At 35.1% G+C, this 19,407-nt stretch overlaps 4 protein-coding genes across 9 annotated transcripts in view; 2 read left to right on the top strand and 2 right to left on the bottom strand.

The window, feature by feature from the left end:
* The window catches only part of LOC108908259 (serine/threonine-protein phosphatase 2B catalytic subunit 2-like), a 147,600-nt gene extending 143,740 nt beyond the window's left edge, over positions 1–3,860 (top strand). For 2 of the 5 annotated variants that reach the window (XM_018712233.1, XM_018712230.1), the window contains 4 exons: positions 590–665; positions 905–1,002; positions 1,112–1,313; positions 2,783–3,860. In XM_018712233.1, the coding sequence (XP_018567749.1) occupies positions 590–665; positions 905–1,002; positions 1,112–1,275 (338 nt within the window). In that variant the 3' untranslated portion in view covers positions 1,276–1,313; positions 2,783–3,860. Of the gene's footprint in view, positions 1–580; positions 666–904; positions 1,003–1,111; positions 1,314–2,782 lie in introns of all 5 variants that reach the window. The other 3 variants (XM_018712232.1, XM_018712229.1, XM_018712231.1) reach the window with 2 other exon arrangements.
* A 6,456-nt stretch (positions 3,861–10,316) lies between these two features.
* LOC108908258 (zinc finger protein on ecdysone puffs) lies at positions 10,317–16,523 on the bottom strand. Of its 2 annotated transcripts, XM_018712227.2 has the most exons (9): positions 16,355–16,523; positions 15,864–16,210; positions 14,003–14,405; positions 13,440–13,653; positions 13,229–13,386; positions 12,938–13,173; positions 12,709–12,874; positions 12,391–12,653; positions 10,317–10,603 (listed from the first exon to the last, which is right to left on the bottom strand). In XM_018712227.2, the coding sequence occupies exons 2-9, from the start codon at positions 16,197–16,199 to the stop codon at positions 10,496–10,498; spliced, it is 1,884 nt and encodes a 627-aa protein (XP_018567743.1). In that variant the 5' UTR covers positions 16,200–16,210; positions 16,355–16,523; the 3' UTR covers positions 10,317–10,495. The 2 variants fall into 2 exon arrangements, with proteins under 2 accessions (XP_018567743.1, XP_018567744.1); XM_018712228.2 differs by having other exon boundaries at positions 10,506–12,653.
* A 245-nt stretch (positions 16,524–16,768) lies between these two features.
* On the top strand, positions 16,769–17,802 carry LOC108908214 (endothelial differentiation-related factor 1). The gene is made up of 2 exons (XM_018712162.1): positions 16,769–16,983; positions 17,040–17,802. The coding sequence occupies exons 1-2, from the start codon at positions 16,860–16,862 to the stop codon at positions 17,354–17,356; spliced, it is 441 nt and encodes a 146-aa protein (XP_018567678.1). The 5' UTR covers positions 16,769–16,859; the 3' UTR covers positions 17,357–17,802.
* A 360-nt stretch (positions 17,803–18,162) lies between these two features.
* Positions 18,163–19,055, bottom strand: LOC108908217 (proteasome subunit beta type-1). Its single transcript, XM_018712166.1, has 2 exons — positions 18,877–19,055; positions 18,163–18,819 (listed from the first exon to the last, which is right to left on the bottom strand). Exons 1-2 carry the CDS (start codon positions 18,960–18,962, stop codon positions 18,207–18,209), a joined length of 699 nt encoding a protein of 232 aa, XP_018567682.1. The 5' UTR covers positions 18,963–19,055; the 3' UTR covers positions 18,163–18,206.
* Between the last annotated feature and the right edge of the window lie 352 nt (positions 19,056–19,407).

The following is a 19,407-nucleotide window of genomic DNA, read 5'->3' as shown; positions in this document are numbered from 1 at the left end:
TAGAGGTCAAAAGATCTTGGATATATATTCGAATTTATTGTTGTGTGCATGTATATGAAAATGTCATGTGTTCATCTTGTATATGTAAGACAAGAAATGTAACGAGTAGTCACAGAATAAGAATAATTAATAATTTTTTCTTTCAGTAGCTGCTTGAGTAAACGATCATTTGAGCTCTAAGTGATTATTGTTTTTTTTTTAATTTTTATTACTTTCAGCAGGTACACTAAAATCCACACAATATCGACAGTGAAAACAAAGACTTGAAATCAAATTTATTCTCAATAACAAGTCCACTGTTCGTTTTATGTGAATTACCCTGTACCTAAACATTTTTTAGATTCACAGGCATGAAACCTAGACCAAGTCATGTATTAATTCGGTTAAAGTACCATAGATGACACTTGATGTGTGCATACTACCTATCACAACCTTTTTTTATGCAGTATATCGTACACCTGAATTTTTAATTTAACTGGTTTAAAAATTGCGGTTGTGTGTCCACCAACGTATTAGAATGTGCACTCACAGTGTAGACTTTTAGGAGGCCGAACGTACAATTGTTTTTTCTATATTTTAGGTACAGCAGCAAATCTACGGAAGGAGGTCATACGGAACAAGATCAGGGCAATCGGGAAAATGGCCCGTGTATTTTCGGTGCTACGGCAAGTACTATTTTTCCATTAATATTTCATCGAAAAAAATTTCAATGAAATTTATTATACCAGAGTTCCAAAATAGTAGCCGATAAATCTCATAAATAAATGTTTACAAGTTCCCAATCTTCCAGCTTAGGTATCTTATTTCATGTCATATGCGTGCAAATGGGAAAAATGTATTATTTGTACAATTTTGGGACTCCAGTCTGGTTAGCTGTTTTGTGATTAACTGTTCTGTTAATTAGAGAGGAAAGCGAGTCTGTTTTGCAACTCAAGGGTCTTACACCAACTGGTGCACTACCTCTAGGCGCACTCTCAGGAGGAAAAACGAGTCTCAAAAATGGTAAATATCATTTGCCGTTGAAATATTCCGAATTGCTATCGAAATACATCTTTCTATCGGGTGCTTTCTTTTGTTTGGTTTACCGTTACAACCGTGATTTGCTCTTCAGCATTACAAGGATTCTCCCCCAATCACAAGATTACGAGTTTCGCAGAGGCTAAGGGATTAGATGCAATAAACGAGCGCATGCCTCCTAGGAAGGACGCACCTCCCTCACCGGCTGAAGAAACGCCACAGGACCATAATCACACTCAGTCTAATGCACATTCGTGAGCTAAACTTAACTAGGACATCACATTAGCCAGCTGCAGGTATGCATATAAAAAAGTAGTGTCATCACTAGCCGGTCGACAACTATGAGGTGTAAGAGCGACATTGCAATGAACTTTCAGACATTTCGTCGAAACAAATAAACAAAAGTAACATTGTAGAGGGAAAAAATGGAAAAATTTTATTTTTTGCAGATAAAGTCCATCCATATTTGAAAAATTCCTATTTTAGTAAACTACAAAAAACAAATAATTAATTTATCTTCTCTGAAGCATATGAAGAATTTTTATAAATAATATAAATATACAAACATCAGGATCAAATCAATGATCCACACTCCAATTTAAAATGCACTAATAAAAAATAAAATAAATGTTTGTAGTAATGAAGCTTAGAAATTTACTTTCCGAACACCTGACACAGCTAATGGCGGTTTTCCACCAAACGGACAGTTGAGTTTATGTTGCGTTTGTGTTTTCTAGAACCTGAAAAACAAAAACAAAACTGAAACAAACCCAAAATTATTGTTTCCATCAATCGGGCTACATTTTGCTTGAGTTTTGTTTTTGTTTTTAGCCCTTTCCCCACTGGTTGTCGCGAAGAAGTTAGAACACATTTTTTCAATAACCAACTAACATGTTTAGAGAAGATTTTGTTATTCTTAGTTGTGGCTGAAGTCCTTAGAAAAAGTAGGTGTACATATGTAGGGTTAAAGTGTTTACTTGGTTAGTTAGTTTATATACTATCGAAATACAAGGCGAAAATAGAAAAAACAACACGACCGTTTCCACTAAACAGACTCGAGTTTCAAAACACGTCGAAACCTTTTGATGTGACCGCTTCCGAGCGGATCCAAAAAACAAAACACCAACTGTCACAAAGCACGCCAGTCTTCAAAAAGTTTGTGGAAAGTTATAGTTTTGTTTTATTTGACACGAGTTTGTGTTTTGTTTTTGTTTGTCTATTTAGTGGAAAATTTTGAACAAAACTGACCCAATGTACCTGATATTTGCACCACTGGTTTGAGATGAGACTGTGACTTAATTTTTTTCACATCGATGCCATTTTATTCACATATCGTGAACACAAAACTTTGATCTCATAATCTTCATTGCGATATAACTTTTTTTTTAAATTTGCACACCATTTATTTATTAAATTTTTTGAAATATTTTTCATCCTAAAACCACGGTTCTGTGCATCGTTTGTTTAACCACCTTATTGAGAATCCAAATCAGCTTCTAAGTCCTCCAATCGAGGCCATCCAAAACATCCTGAACCTGGTTGTTTATTTTTAGGATTTATGTAATATCTTTGCCGCATTGGTAAAAAAAGAATAAAATACGTTTGGTATTATTGGAAAGGTCTCAGTGTGATTTAATCGAAGAGAAAAATTTTGAAAGGTTCAGTAATTTTTTGGTTTGTTGCTTTTACACCTTATGTTTAACTATGTGGAAATAAACAACGAAAAATGAGGAAATTGTAGAATTTTAGGAAAATTGTTTTGCAGGATCTTACGTGATGGATCAGCGATTCCTAAGCAGTGGCACTCTACATTTTACATCTTTATTAGGTTATAGTTACATTTTTTTCATTGCGACGACAGGCTCGTTCACAACCTCTGAAACAAGTAGCTGGTCTGCTTCCTCCTCTCTCTATTCTCTCTCATCTTCCGTTCGCGCGCCTCGCTCTTGCACACTGCTCTACTGCTCCCTCCTTTCGTGCTTGGGGATAACTACATCCGACTACATTCCAATATCTACTGGGTTGACGTTGTAGCACCGGCTGATGATGTTAAGAGAGATCTACCCTTTTATTATTTACAAGTAAATGTCATTGTATCCGTCATAAATTTGTTGTAACCAGTAGAATCAGTAGTGTGAATTATATTGTGCTAGAGAAATTCGCAATAAGAAATGTCGGTCAGCAGTGTGAAACGGCGAGCTGGAACTGGCTGGTCGCACGTGTTGAGTGATATGAGCGTGCCATACCCACCTGTCGCCACTGTTGTCATCCAATCACCATCCCATTGTTCTTCATCAAAGGCCATTACCGATCATCATGAATTTCACTATTTGTGTGTTTAATTTAAAAGAAGATATTGCTATAAATATTTAATTCATTGCCGAGTAATAAACTAATTGTGCGAAATAAGTACATTTATCTCTCTATTAATATTAAACAATGTCTTTGATTTAATATTAAGACAAAATCACACATCTTTGCTACGAGTTGTACTTATTTTTATTTTTTTCATTGTACAAATTGTGTTATACTATTAAATGGTTAATATTAACTTTCCTCTTTGTCTGAGCGTGACGCCTCCTTACAAAGTATGTATATAAATGTACAAATATGTGTTAATCACTCAGTGTTGACCCACCTTCAAATGCAATTAAATAATATGAATCTCCAGCACCATTATTATCCATAGAAGAGATTGTTAGCGCCAGGAGGAATCTTTCTCTCAGACACAGAGTTGGTATGAATGATTGAACTTCTGTTGTATGCATGCGCGTTAAATTATATATCTATTAATCTTATTAAAATTCTGTAAATTTACTCTATAATATATTATATACATATAATTATGGTATAGTTAATTACTAGGAAATATCTCAACCAACTATCGGATTAACTTTAGAAGAATATCAAAAAATTTCATATGGCGTCCCTTAACTTTTATACAAAAACCATAACAAACTTGCTTATATTCCGCCAGTCCTTTACCGATCGTTTTTTAACAGTTTTTAAATTCTCTTCGTTACCCTTATGTGACTGATATTTACGCTTACAAATTCTTTTTACACGTTTCCTAAATTCTTATCGTTTCGCTGTTAAAATTCTTAACAAGTGTATTAAAGTTTGGGGCATATTTTAATCGGTTCTTAAAACTATATTTAGATATATGTTAGGCTAATCACCAAATTGTGTCATCACCAAGTTGTCATTTTCACTACCTCTCGTCTGTATATATACAGTTGTAGCTTATTATATCGTTTTTTAAGGACTTAGATCGCTCAACTCCAGTTTTCTAGGAAATACGCAGAAGGAAAATTAAAATATTCATTATACGAGGGTTAACTTTTATAGTTCGAGAATAGAGAATGGAAAAAACATTAATCATCGTATTTGGCTTTATTGCGCCTCAAAATATTCTCCATGAAGATCAATACATTTTTGCATGCGCTTGAACCAATTTTTGAAGCGATTACTCCATTCCGATCTAGGTACCTCCAAAACATGTACTTTGAACGCATCCACCACTTCAAAAAAGTGTTTTTGATGCACGGGAATAAAAAATTCAATTTTTTCAGTGCTCAAAAAGTCTTGCTTCAACTTGTCCTGGTGGAAAATGAAGCGTGTTCGGCGGTTGGTTTCCTTCATTTTTCTGAAGATTTCTAGCAAACAAATGGTTGTGTGTCATTCGGAATTAACCATCTGACGTTGTAATGGTACAGTTACTACACGTCCGGGTTTTCCGAAAAAACAGGCGACCATTTGCTTGGAAATGTTTTGTGAGCGAACAACTTTTTTTGGATTTGGCTCATCTTGAATGAGCCATACAGTCGACTGCTGTTTACTTTCGGGTTCATATGCATAAATCCATGATTCGTTACCTGTTACGATGTCATAGGTGTGTATTTCTTGAGCATTTATTTGAACCAATCAACACGAGCTTTATTTAGTGTTTGTCAAATTATGTGGGCTCCACGCGTCTTCATGCAATATTGGATGTATGCTGCTCCCACTAATGCTAAAGGAGGCCTCAGTCTCACAATAAGTCACATGACGATCTTGCAATATTAGTTCACATTTTAATTCCGTTTTTTGGCCGAGATGAATTTTTCAAGTTGCTGCAGACAAGGCAAATAGCGCCTGTACATCAAACCGTTCTGAGTAAGTATACTGATAAAAAGTAGAACTTTACGATAGGGACGTCAGTCATCAGATGGCAGCACCACAATCGTCCATTCCCGAAATATAAAAGGCAATCCTCGTGTAATTATTTTCATGAGCCGGATTATTTTTATTCACATATAATTACAATTTACTAGTTAATTGTGATTTGCAAATATTTACTGGTTTACTTTTCGTATAAATTCAGCAAGTAAATTAATGTTGGAACGAAACGACAAAGTCGAGTATTGGGAGATTGGAAACGTTTGTGTTAATCCGTCGATGTAATGAAAGAGCGGAGTGGCCGACCTATCTCCTTAAAATTTTAAGTTAAACTTTTCTATTTGTAAAATTAGTGTTGTAGAGTAGCTAATTCCTCTGGTATGAGCGGAATGTGGTATGACTAAGCAATAAATGACATTTTCTATTAACTAGGTACTCTTGGGATAATTATTGTAAACGAGTGGTTAGTTGACATGTTCTAAATATACTTTTAATTTAAATATGCGTAGATCACGACTTTTCAGTTGTGTTCCGACTGAATACATTTATTACCGATATTTTGGTGGTTCCAGTCGAGGTCCCGATATACGGAAGTCGCCGAGTATTGTTACCGTGTTATGTATAAATCCTCTTAATTGGTATGTTGTGGCGTTTCCTTATATCGGGACCTGGACTCATTATTTGTTGCTGAATATACCAGTTGTAAATGTTAATCATCCTCCAATAGCCCAGACCTCTTGGGCGAGTAAATAAGCGATTATTTGTGATAGCTATCCTTCATTTTGAATAGCTTTTTGTATTTACACTTGATATTATCATACCGATCGTCGAGACCGACGGGGAGCAACCCTATCATAATATCAAGTACTGATACGCATTTTGAAAATAAACTTTTAAAATTGTATAAATATAAAACTATCTATATGCCTTCATACTTCCTAACTTATTATTATTATTATTATACATATAATAATGCACTGAAGTATTGGGATGTTAGACTTTTTACTTTAGTACTATCACTGTCACTTTGCGTGACCATTTTAATATTAATCTCGGTACTGGAACTGCACACGCACATAAACGCACCAGGGTTTTTGCCATATTTTAAGGGAAGAGGTGACGACTACTCTGAGTATTCTTTAGACTGGGAAAGGAACTCGTGTTGGAAATGGGGTGCTCGCAGGATTAGAATTTTCTAACCAAAATTATCCGATTGGTAATCCAGAAAGTTTGATCGTCTCCAAGTAACGATGGCCCAATTTGAAATTTGAATGCGATTGGCAAAATTTAGAAGCAATTAAAACCAAATTTTTTTTGTCTACGGTAACAGTGGAAATGATCTCAGACGATTACGTTGTGGAAGCGGGCGTTTAGGTTATGTGTATTTCCAGTACAATTAGAATTAGCTGAATGTTTTTAAATAATTGAATATACATTATATACATATTATAAAATGCGTTGATATAATTCATATCAATCGAAATGTGCAATTTAAGGTGGAAACAAAAAACTTCTAAAGTTATGCATGTTACATTTGACAGTTGTTTATCTGTGATCGCCTTGCGTTACTGAATTTGTATTTTACCTCTTCTGTCAATCATATGGGTTCATTTTATTAAAAGTGTTATTATAATCTACATTTCAATTGTACTGGACATTTTGATTTGTGTTCTTATTAAAAATATACATGATTGAAAAAAAATCTCTTCCCAATGTGTCACATTTATTTACATTAATAAAGGTAAGTCTTGTTTGATTCTGCATTTTATTCAAACAATTTCGGCGAAAGACGCTACACAGGATTGCAACTTTCACTGGAGGTGAGTAAGATCCACTTTTTATTTGTGGAAGGGCGAAATGGGCGTTGACTATTAGACGCCTTCATTATGGCCATTCTTGTCTATCACATGGATTTCTATGGCTTACTTTATCGCTCTCACGTAACTTCTGATATACCATCGGTACTTTCCTACACTGTATATGAATCGAGTAAGATTTAACGATAAGAAATTTAGGAAAAAAAAGTTAAAAAATGAATATGAACCTAACTTATAATATGTTCATTACATTATTATATCACACGATACGACAATTTTTTGAAAATTTTCGTGATATAAACCTCCAATCAATTAATAGTTCAGTGAAGTGGAACGCTCACTTGTGTCGATTGTCCTATCAAGCTGCATTACATAGTTCCAAATTTTCATGGTGCCATCCGTAGCTCAGAAACTGCACTAAAAGATTTTTATTCATGCAGAATTGTGTGTTATGCCGCCTGGAGATGAGCATTTTAATTTTCGGACAATTTTCATGGATTAGAAATTATCGATTTTCTCAAAAAGTTTTAGGATTCTAGTAATAGTTTAAATAATTAGGTGGATTTCAAAGGGTCTAACGATACTTACAGTGTACGATAATTCAGTAAAGAGAAATCTAAATAAAAAATTTAGATAAATTAGGAACGAATACTTGAAGATTAATTTTTCGAAACAAAACGTCTGAATCTGGTTCGTGCTGAGACAGTACAGTATTGCGGGTCACGAAGGCTTGCAAAAATGTAATAAAATTTCCAGGGTAGTATTTTAAAAAATGAAGTTGATGATGGCCCTGGAGAGACAAAACGTTGCATCAGAGTTCATAGTTCAAAAGTAGTACAGAATTCCTCGACTTATAAAAAAAATCTAATTCACTTGTAGTTCACTTTTACATACTAAATAGTATTTATTCATTAAACTTTTTCAAGACTGGACTCGGTAATCTTTTTTTTAAACCCAAAGAACCTGTTGTAAAGGTTTCAGAACCATAAATAGTTTTCTCTTTCAACAACCCAGGGCCTGCTTTTACAAAACTTCTAGTTGCAAATATCAAATTCCCTGACTATTCCTTTTTTTACGGGGAATAATGAATTCCCCGACTTTTCCCAGTTTTTCCACGCCGCTACGAACCCTGTTACATATAAAAATTGATTGTCATTCGAAAGGCAAAAAGTTGCCATGAGAGTGTTTTTTTTTTCAATATAACTTCAAATAAGGCTGAAATGAATCAAAAACGAATTTCCAAAATAATTCGAAAACTAATGTTAGAATGATTTTTTAGACGCATAATGTTGGTCCCCTAATTATGCAACGTCATTTAAGCTACTTCGTATCTCTTACCGTTTTCGAGATCCCTGTAATGAGAAGCGAATTTGTAACAGCCTGTATAGTCCACCAATGTGCAAATGTTAAGCAACAAAACTCGCACTGTTGACAATAATTTGTTAACAGACTGTAATTATTGCATGTAGAGGTTATAGACGTAAACTCATATATATATTCTCTGATAGTCAAGCTGCAATTAAAGCTTTAGCCGCACACAAGGTAAGTTCAAAACTGGTGTGGGACTGTTTACAAATGCTAACTGAACTGGCCACCAACAATACAGTCAGACTGTGTTGGGTGCCAGGGCACAAAGGCATTTGTGGAAATGAGAAAGCGGATGAACTTGCGAGGAAGGGATCCGAAACAGTGTTCATTGGCCCGGAGCCCTTCTGTGGCACATCTCCCAGTGTGGTCAGGCGGGCTATGGGCAAATGGACAGAGACAGAACATAGGAAATACTGGACTTCAAGGCCAGGCCATAGCCATTCCAAGGAGCTTATGGAGTATCCTTCGAATGGAAGAGCGAATGAGTTACTGAGCTTGAATAGAATCCGGCTCAGGAGAGTGACAGGACTCATAACGGGACACTGTCACTTTAAGAAACATCTACATAGATTAAAGCTTGTAGACAGTCCGGTCTGCCGAGGATGTGAATCGGCGGATGAAACTTCTCTGCATATCCTGGGCGAGTGCCCGGGATTTGCACGTAGCAGAATGGCGCTCCTTGGGAGACCCTATTTGGAACCCAAGGAGCTGAGAGAAGTGTCAGCAAGGAAGCTTTTGGACTTTGTAAAAAGGACAAATCTACTTGCTGAATAGGACTAGTAGTGGGACGCACAATAGGCCTAATTAGGCCGCAGTGCTATGGGACTTTTAAAGGACCAACCACTAGATGATGAAGATGAAGATGTAATTATTGCAAATATTACACATAATTTGGATTACAATGCGGCTCGAAGGAGAAAAATGTATGTGGTAAAAATTTTATATAAAAAAAAAGGACGATGGACTTACCTACTTGAGCTTCGGTGTTACGTCAGGATCGCTGATTCTTGTGGATCGTATTCGTACAAAAACACTTTCAGTTGAGGAAGTAATTATAATGGATTGGAGGGAAAAATGAGAGAATAGCGAATAAAATTATAATTCTGAGGCCAAAATAATACACTAATAATAAATTTTCGCAATTCCTGTTTAAAGTACAGATGTGTACGAGTATTTTAAAAGAAAGATTGTTACGATTAGATGAAAATTTTTTTGTAACAAGAATTTTATCCATACCAAAAAATCCCACTGTGCAGCATGAACCTTATATTGCACATGGATTTCTTCCTTTGTTTCACGCACATATCCACTTTTTAACCCTTTCACTGCGCAATACGTCTGAACGTAGCTACCGTGCCGTACGTGAAAGTTTACCCCGTGTGAGTATACTCGGCTGGAGCAGTTTTAAATTAAAATATGTTAAAAGGTTTCAAAATAATTTTAATAGTTTAGTTATTAATATCCATCACTACGCTCCTCAAACTTGTCGCCGCTATCGCTCCTCGCTAAAATTTGTTCCAGTTCTTTGTATCAATTTTCTAGATATTTTTACGATTTTATTTTAAATAAAATGCATATCGACAGCCGTACTAAACAGAAACTGAAAGAGATGAATAATCTCGGCATTATTACCAGTACCTCCCATAAAAATAATTGCCACAATCGCTATAAGCTCCGCCCGCAAAAATTCCCTAAACCAATTGCAAAAACCAAGTCACTAATGCGCATGGTTGCGAATATATACGGTTTGAGCAGCCTGATCCAATTTAACTATTCAAGCGAATTAATTCGCCTGGAGCAGTTCGAGTCCTATAAACTTTTAGCGAATAAACTCGTCTGGAGCAGCGAAAGGGTTAATAAGTGCTAGAGATTAGCACGAAACGTGATAAAAAACTATTTATATCAGTTTCCTCCATTTTTTAAGCTACATTCAAGGGTTATAATAAAACCAGTACAGTGATACGCATTCTATATATTTTAGTCATACATAACATAAAAACTAAATGTAGAAGTTTCTCAATTTAAAATATTAAATCAAACATGTCCTAACTATACTTTCGAAAGGTAAAAAAAATACAATCACTTTAATATAAGAAAATATAAACACAAAGGATTGTACGAAAAGTCTGCATGCTTCACTTATTTTTGTTAGCTGAATTTATTTTTGGTATGCGGAACGTGGAGGGTCCCGTCGCTTTTGCCGTCTGCTCCGCCGCCTTAGATGGAGACAGGACTACCGCCAACTAATCGTTCAAGCAAAAACAAATTTCAGTCAAATCGTAACTACTCCAAAAACTACCCAAAAATCGCGTCGACCGTTACTCTGCCGATTTTTGAGTAATTTTATATAAACTGAAACAAGAGCTATTGAAAAAAAATCTACAAATATTGATTAATAAAAAATAAATATCCGATAATCAATGGTAATTTTCTTAATTAACATACAATGAAGTAGACTAGTTATAATGAGCAAGGGCATATTTAGAAGTAGGAATTAAAAAAATAATTTTTTGTGTATTCAAGCCAGAAAAAGCAAAAAATAAATTTTATGTCCAACCATTAATTCGTGAAAAATGTTTATTTCTATGAAAATTTTTCAATAAACATTGAAAACAATTTTTTTTAACTTTCGTTTTTAATATCAAGATGGTATCGAACCCCGACCTATTAAGAGTGAAAAAAATCAAGACTGTTGCGACTGTCAAACAGTAGAGAAGAATCAATGTTATCGGTACTTCAAAATGTGCAAACACATTAATTTATATTAACTTACTAGCTTGTTATTTTGCAATAATCATCGCATTTTGAGATACATTGAATGAGAACACCCTGTGTCAAATTAAAAACGCATTGTGACGGAAGCAAATCAATTTACCGACAGAAACATCCATATAGATTAAATGTCGACCAGCTGTATGAAATAATTTTCAAATTAAGCAACTAGTAGCATATTAAACGCTGAAGGCATCAAGGGTGTTACAGGATAATGATACATTCGCTCTACTGTTGACGTCAGCACATTACCCATATAAGGAATTTTAATATCAACTTTTTATCCGAACCAACATAGTCGGCTTATGTAGTGCCTAAATCCTCTTCCATTTACAGATTTACGTTGTATCAAAAAAAAGTTTTGGGGTACTGGGTAATAAAATAATCAAAATCGTTCATTACCGACCAGATACGTCATCAAAATATTGCAAACATTGAACCAAAATATTGCAAACATTGAACATAAAAATTATCCAAATAAAAATACCCAGTACGGCAGCTGTAGCAGTCGGTTCCTTTTATGGATTTGAGCTTCTGTGTGGCTTTTAATGACAGCTCAATAAAATCGTTTGACAAACAGGATATTTCATTACCAATCCATCGGAATTCAAAAATTAATGTCTACGACAGAATTTTTATGACGTTTTCAAAATCTATGACACCATTAAACCTCTGATTAATTAACTAAGGGATATCTACATTAAACGGATATTTTTTATTTTTAAATTTAGAGATCGTACACAACAGGCCTATTATCTAATTTGAGAGCTACATTTTCAACGCCTTAAATTAAAAAATGTTTTTCGATATTTATCAATAAAGGCGACTTTTTAAAAACCGTAATATTTATAGAAATTGTCGATAAAACGTCCTCCTATGGCGACAGATAAAAAAAAAGAGTAGACGCACAAATAAGTCTTGAAGATTCCCTCCTTACGCTCAGTCCTACCATAAACATGTTTAATACTAAATTACACAATGAGTGAAACTTGCTTTTGCTTCTTTTTTTGTTCAAAAAATTGGATCCCACGTTTTTTACGACACGAAGAAATTTAACTCTCGGGCACACCTTCAGAATTGCAACACTATCAGGACTACATCCCGAAACTAATTCGGAATAAAATTACTTAACACATAGAAGAAAGATCCCTATATAAACATATATATGTAAAAAAAAAGAAAAATCTAAATAAATTTATGTAGATATAGATATTAATAATTTTAAAGTGTCGTCTCTTAACTATTACTGCTTACGTGCCTTCTTACTCTTCGGGCCGGCGCCGTTCTTCACCCCGCCGCCCATTCTGGTCTGACGAACAGGCGTGGAAGCAATCTTTGGCTCTTCCTTGACTTCCGCCTCCTTCTCTTCCTTTAAATTCGCCTCCTCATCGCCGCTATCTTCCTTCAAGCTGGTCTTCAGGTCCAGGCTTATCACCGACGGATCACCCTCGTCATTCGTGACCTCCATAGATGTTTCCTCCTCCTTGCAGGCCTCCTCGGGATCGTACATGTCGGCGTCCGCTGTAGTTTAAAACTCGTTAGAAAAAAATCGTACCGCGTCACCGCAAAGTCTTACCTTCGCCTTCGGTTTGAGATTCGTTGTTCCCTTCCTGGGCGTCCTCCTTCTGTTCATTGTTCGTTTCGTTCTCCTCTTTCTTCTCCTCCTTCTTGGAATGCTGCTGGTATTTCAGTTTGGCGGCTTCGATGAACTGGTAGTAATGCCTCTTGGTTTTCAAGTGAGCCTAAAAGGGAAAATCCGTTCGAAACCGATTTTGTTTTAATTCACAGGAAAAAAATTGAAGTACCTGTGCGAGATCGTCGTTCTCGAAGCTCCTGTTGCACAGTTTGCACATGAAACCCTCGAACGGCTTCAAACTCTGCGAGGACACGGCTCGGTCCGGCTTGTAGGCCGGTATCAAGTTCTGCAAACCGGCCATATCATCGGTCAGCTCCAAGACGGGATTTTCCACTTCCATCTGCAGGGGTTCGTCTAAGAGAGGCTCCAAATCCAATTCCTCCTCTTTGATTATCAAATCTCCATCTAAGATTTTAACGCGCGTGAGAATAACGACAAATTTGATTAATAAACGGCTTACCTTCGTCTCCAGTCTTGTCCTTTAGCGTTTCGTGGAGCTTCCTCAAATGCTCGGGAGTCAGACGATGTTCGACCCATTCCATCCTGGCGGGGAACTCCTTGTCGCACATCTCGCAGTTGGGGTGCAAGTAACGTTTGAGGCGTTGGTGGCCCTCGGTCCTAATAAACCGAAGAGTTAAGGCGATAACCGGGAAAAATCAAAACGAACTTACTTGCGATGGACGATGATTTTGCCCATGAACTTCAAATCGCACATGTTGCAGTGGCTCTCCACGTCATTGTATTTGTGATACTTCTGGAGGCGTTGCATGCGGTTCCACTCGATAACCTTTTTCTCTTCGGCCAGGCGCATGTTCTCTCTGAGGATGTTCACCGTTATGTGGATGCTTTCCTCCAAACTGTTCAACATCTGCTTGTGGGCACGGCCTAATTCAAGGGTGCATATTAATGGTACCATGCGGCAATTTCGGGGGAAATTTGAAATGTCCACGTTTTAAAAGATTTCAAAATTTTAGAATTGTAAAAACTATTTTATGGCTTACATTGATTTGCACGTAAAAACAGCTACTATAGAAAATTTTTTCCTATTTCCGCATTTTACAACAAAAATAATTATCTATTATTACGAAAACATGTAGTATGGCAAATTATACATAAACCATTTAGTAACAAAACGCCTTTCCCTAAGAAAGAATTCAATCAACCAAAGGTCATTCAACTCTTAAATATTTTTAAACGGACTTCATATATCAACAAATTAGATACGATCGTTTACCTCTGATATGCTTCTGCATTGATTCTCCATCCCACATTTCCTTGTTACAAACAAAGCAATTTAAGAATTTCACGGGAACACCAGAATAGGGACCCTCCTTGTTCCTCGTATCCTTCTTCTTTTCGTCTTCGTCTCCACTTTCAGACTTCTTTTCCTCAGAATTATTCTTTTCGTCCTTCCAGTCTCTCTTAGTTTCTTCATTTCCTTCGTCGTTGCCTTCGTCTACGGACAGATCAATGACGTCGCCTTTCTTTTTTTCCTCCTTGTCCTTCACGGGTTTTTCATTCTTTTTAACATCCCCCTTCTTGTTCTTCTGGTCTCTGGAGGGAGACCGTTTTTTATCTTTGCCCTTATTATTATTACGGTTTTTGGAGTCCATCGTTCGCCAACCCCCATTGCGATTCTGAGAAGTAGTTTAAAATGTAATAGACCTCTCGCTAATTTATAATAAAAACAATAAAAATATTTCAATAAATTTAGTGAGATTACGTAAAATAACACAAAACTAATCTTAACACTGATTGTTACAAATTTATTCATATTTTCTACATAATAGTAAAATTTTAAAAATTGTTTTAGTATGATGACGTTTAATGAAATGTTCAATTGAAATTTAAACCAGAACATAATTTAAAAAGCAGCCAGTGGAACAGATTAAAACTGAAGTGAAAAATGAAAGAAGTGAGACAACATATGGAAATGATTTAATAATAGAAGTTAACTTAATTCTAGTTCTATTATCTACTTCATTTTATAATTTTCATCAATATTTCAAAGCTAATATATAAATAAACCATCAATTGATGATTAAAAATGATAAATTAAAAACCTTTGATATTTTGATTAAACCATCTTTTTGAAACTTTCATATTTTATTTTTTCAAATGTAATAAAAACTTGGAAGTACTTAGGGTTGTCCCAATGTCAACACCACCATCTAAAGAACAAATCTTTACCAACTGATACAAATTAGCACTTTTTTATGTGCACTACCTATTTTTAACAAATTTCTTTGAAAATGAATTACTGAAGATTTGCAATATTCAATAATTAAATTGATACATTCTTATACTAAAAGAATTTGGTTTCAAAATGCAACACGTCACATTTAACACTAGTGTTTATTGTTCTATTGTTCTAAAACAGACGTGTAATTTTTTTATGGAAAAATTGGTGAAAAATGGAACTGTGATAGTTTATGAAATTTAAAGGCACCTTGCATATAATTTCTGTATAATAGTAACGTGTTACTCCAGAGTACCGAGTAAAAAATAAATAAATCAATTCTTTATTGGAATAAAAATAACAGGAACTCTGAACCAACGAAATACAAACCTTTGAATGCTACCTAGACTTTGTACCTTCTGGACGAGTTATAAAATAATAAAAAATAAATGTTACGACTGTACATTTCTGTTCTTAGTTAATTTCATGTCATGGAAAGTACTTTTGATACAGTGAAAGAACAGACAGGAAAGAAGATGACATTACAGTTGCCTCAATTGTTCGTATGAAAAATATGTGCTTAATATAAGCATCATGAACAGATTTAATAAAATTGATTTAAACAGGTACAGGAATTAGATCTCGAGGTGTTTTTTATAATACATTAAGAGAAATATATATGCGTGGCAGGTACATTAAAGAAATTTGTAACACTTGAGGCAACTAAAAATAAAATTCTAATAAATTTAAAGTTACAGGAGTAGTGTACACATGAATAAAATTTAGGTTTCTTTAAGCAATGATGACTCTCAACCTACACATCAGAAAATAAACCAATACTATATAAATATGGACAAATAAATATTTCTTGTAGAAACCTTTATCCGTTGTGCTAGAAAAAGTAATAAAATCATACCTTACTGTAAGGCTCATGTCGCCTGAAATCACGGCCTCTACCAAACCGATTAAAATCTCGGTCTTGATTAGAAAAAGCAGGAGATGTATTCAAAGAAAGTAACGATGGTGGATTGTTCATTTGTTGTTGTTGAGGTTGTAGTAAGCTAGTTAGAGCTAGAGCAAGTTGCTGGGGGTTGGAGGCTAATTGGGAAAGTAACCCCGGATTCACAGAATTATTGGAAGGCATATTCCCTTGCCAGGGGCTAACATTGCTTCCTTGAAATGGCTGATGCTGAGAAAAAGAGCGATTGCCCCTCTGGCCACCGCCCATTCCGCCCATTCTTCTATTTGCCATGATAATTTCAACTAAATACAGCAATAACAAAGTGAATTAATTAAGTAACAAACATGGAGGCTAGCTGGAAAGCTGACGCCGAAATATATTTATACTTTATAACGGAATATTTGAAGATATATGTATTTTAAAATAACAACATTAACTTTTCTCACCTTTTCTCTTTGTTCTGGCAACAAAAGCTGTACGAAATCACGTAAAATCACTAAACGGTTGCAAGATATATCACTTGCCGGACACCAACAAACTGATGCTCAAAAAACACTACTAAAAATAGATGCTTTCTAATGGCGATCGATTACTGATGAAAGAAGATGCCGGATGTTGACTACGTGCTACGGGTGGCCATATTTAACACAAATGTCTACGCAACGGAAATGACATCACAGCGCTAATTTTAAATTTTCTGCGGACAGATGAACAAACTCCCATTTTTTTAGTAAATATTTAGTAATGTTCATGTTGTTATAATTGCTTATAGTTGCTGTTGAATCGAATTTTGTTAATCCTTGTTCGTTTTGTGCCCGTCACATCGCACAATCCCGTTACGTTTCTAAAACCACACTTTTATAGTAAGAAGCAAACTTCACACTTGTATTGCGTATGAAAGAGGATTCCATTATTTTTACGTCAGTGTGTTTTTAGAGAAACGAGGAAATCATGTCTGATTGGGACACTGTCACCGTCTTAAAAAAGAGAGCCCCAAAAGCCTCGGCTATGAAAAGCGAGCAAGCCATCAACGCTGCCAGAAGACAAGGTGTTGCCGTAGAGACGCAACTAAAATGTAAGGTGCTTTTATTTCTAGAAGGTTCCGTTTCAGTAATATTTATAAACATTTAGGGGGTGCTGGAAGTAATAAACAACATGTGACCACAAAAAATACTGCTAAACTTGACCGTGAGACTGAAGAACTTAAACATGATACCATCTCCTTGGATGTTGGGAAATTAATTCAGCAGGGCCGTCAATCCAAGGGTCTAAGTCAAAAGGAGCTCGCCACCAAAATTAACGAAAAACCTCAAGTAATTACAGACTACGAAGCCGGAAGGGGTATACCGAACAATGTGATCATCGGTAAAATTGAAAAGGTAATTGGCATTAAACTCAGAGGAAAGGATCGTGGCCAACCGTTGTTACCCCCAGTAGGCAAAAAATAGAGGCGTATACTGGGGGATGCAGAAACATCGGATATCACGACTGTCTTGCGGTTACTATTTACATTATAATTGGTCATTGTAGGATTCCTGCATTTACTGTAAGAACCCACATCCACACAATTATTTTTTCTAATTATTGATTTAGATCTAAATGAATGTTTAACCTTAATTTTATAGCAATAAAGAATCTTTGTGTAATATTTGGCAAATAATTTATTTAAGTATCATCAATTATTAGAAAATATGAAGGGGATGCCTCGTAATAATTTTAGAGTTGATTTCGTTTCTTATTTTGACCATATCACACAGCAGGAAGGGATGTAACCAGTAGATTATGTACAAAATTTTAAAAATATTTTTTAAAACTTTTTCTTTATATTATAAACTGTGATTATATTTTCGAAAGATTAAAAAATATTAATTTGAATAAAGAGGTGCACTTGAAATTTGTTTTTTTGACATTGTATGTACCTAATAGGATGTGGTTGTAACAGATTAAATCGAGACAGTTTTACATAGTAAAACAATCATGGAGTGATAGCTCGTGAAAATTAATATTGTCGTATATTGCGCAATGAGTTTAAGGCCCGCGTAGGAAACTCGTGATGAAAAAATTTTAAAAGTAAAAGTAATAGAATAAGGGTGGCAGACCCAGACAGGGTTCGGGATATATTTACCACTTGAAAGAAATAATCGTGATTAAAAAACCTTTCTCAGTTTTTGGTTTTACTTTATATTGTCGATTAAATCATTTAAGAGACAGAGCTATTAAACTAACAATTTTATTTCGCCAAAGAAAAAATATATAATTATAAAACCTTTATTGGTGAGTTACAAAGCTTAAAATTATTTAATCCTTCCTTAATTCAAAGGTTTCTTCTTGGATACCATCTTTTGTAATAACGTTAATAAATACACTGTCACCTGTATAGATATCTCTTTCTGCGGCAGATATAAAAACATCTTTTAAGATGTTAAGTGCTTTCTCCCGAGATAGAGGTTCTTTCGAAACTATTTCCATATTTTTCTGACCAATCTGGTTATCTAAAAGAGGCTGAAGTAAAGCTCCTGCAGAACCACCGGCCCTGTATGTAGTTTTTTCACAATGTCCAATGGGATCGTAGCTATATACACATCCTTTTCCTTCGTTATCCAATCCGACAAGTACATTAGAAATGTAATACGGGAAAAATCTTTTATAATAAAGCATCGTTGACAACATTTGAGCACATGCAGTAGTTGACATGATTTTGTTATGCTCTTGTTGATACATCTGCATGCGAGACTTCAAAATACGTGTCAATGTTAAGGTGTCGCACCAACATCCTGAACATCCTAGTACGGTCGTCTTAGCAAGAGGGAACAGTTTATTTTGATTTCTGGTATAAATGGAAAAGCCAGCACTTAAACGGGTGTCTGCTCCTATTACCACAAAGTCATCCCCAGCTATAGCAACAACACTCCTAAAAATGTATTAAAAATAAATTACATTGAAAAATTTTGGTTTACTTAATATTTACCCTCCATTATCTGCGTAAGGACTAAATTGATGTTGAACAGGAGCAGAAGAGTAGTCTGGATAATGAGGTTTCATTATTAAAGACATCTTTTTGTTTTACTGCAAAACTGTAATATATCGGCAAAAACGAATGATGACAAAACAAATCTTGAAATTTTTTAGAAGTATAATGGCATGAAGTTAGTCATCGAACATAACATATCAGTGGTATCATAGAATATGAATAACAGAATAACATTGTCGCCAATTAAGTTACTTTCGAAATAAAAAATAATCGATAGCATAGAGGAGTTTTCGAAAACTGTAATTTGCGATCAGATCAGATGGAAAAAGATATTTTCCGACATAGTGGTGTGGGTTGGAGTGTCCTTCTTTTTCAGAACAATCAAATAGAAAAATAAATTCACTGCCTTCAAAAAAACTCTTTGCAAAGAAAAATAGAATATGTTACTCCATATGATTAAAAAACTTTCATTGTCAAAATATCAATTTTACTATTAAGTGTTTTTGTTTTGAGAGTACTGAGAGAAAG

This window comes from Anoplophora glabripennis, unplaced genomic scaffold (genome assembly GCF_000390285.2).
Source record: "Anoplophora glabripennis isolate ALB-LARVAE unplaced genomic scaffold, Agla_2.0 scaffold18, whole genome shotgun sequence".
Taxonomy (NCBI): domain Eukaryota; kingdom Metazoa; phylum Arthropoda; class Insecta; order Coleoptera; family Cerambycidae; genus Anoplophora; species Anoplophora glabripennis.
This window is presented reverse-complemented; position numbering and strand designations above follow the sequence as displayed.

Bases quoted from the DNA above. Each gene is read 5' to 3' on its own strand.
- LOC108908258 (XM_018712227.2), bottom strand. From the start codon at position 16,199: ATGGCAAATAGAAGAATGGGCGGAATGGGCGGTGGCCAGAGGGGCAAT. The intron at 14,406-15,863 runs GTATGATTTTAT...ACTACTTCTCAG, and splicing joins GACATGAGCCTTACAGTAAG to AATCGCAATGGGGGTTGGCG. The intron at 13,174-13,228 runs GTAAGCCGTTTA...TTAAAATCTTAG, and splicing joins GGACAAGACTGGAGACGAAG to ATGGAGATTTGATAATCAAA.
- LOC108908217 (XM_018712166.1), bottom strand. From the start codon at position 18,962: ATGTCTTTAATAATGAAACCTCATTATCCAGACTACTCTTCTGCTCCT. The intron at 18,820-18,876 runs GTAAATATTAAG...ATACATTTTTAG, and splicing joins CCTTACGCAGATAATGGAGG to GAGTGTTGTTGCTATAGCTG.
- LOC108908214 (XM_018712162.1), top strand. From the start codon at position 16,860: ATGTCTGATTGGGACACTGTCACCGTCTTAAAAAAGAGAGCCCCAAAA. The intron at 16,984-17,039 runs GTAAGGTGCTTT...ATAAACATTTAG, and splicing joins CGTAGAGACGCAACTAAAAT to GGGGTGCTGGAAGTAATAAA.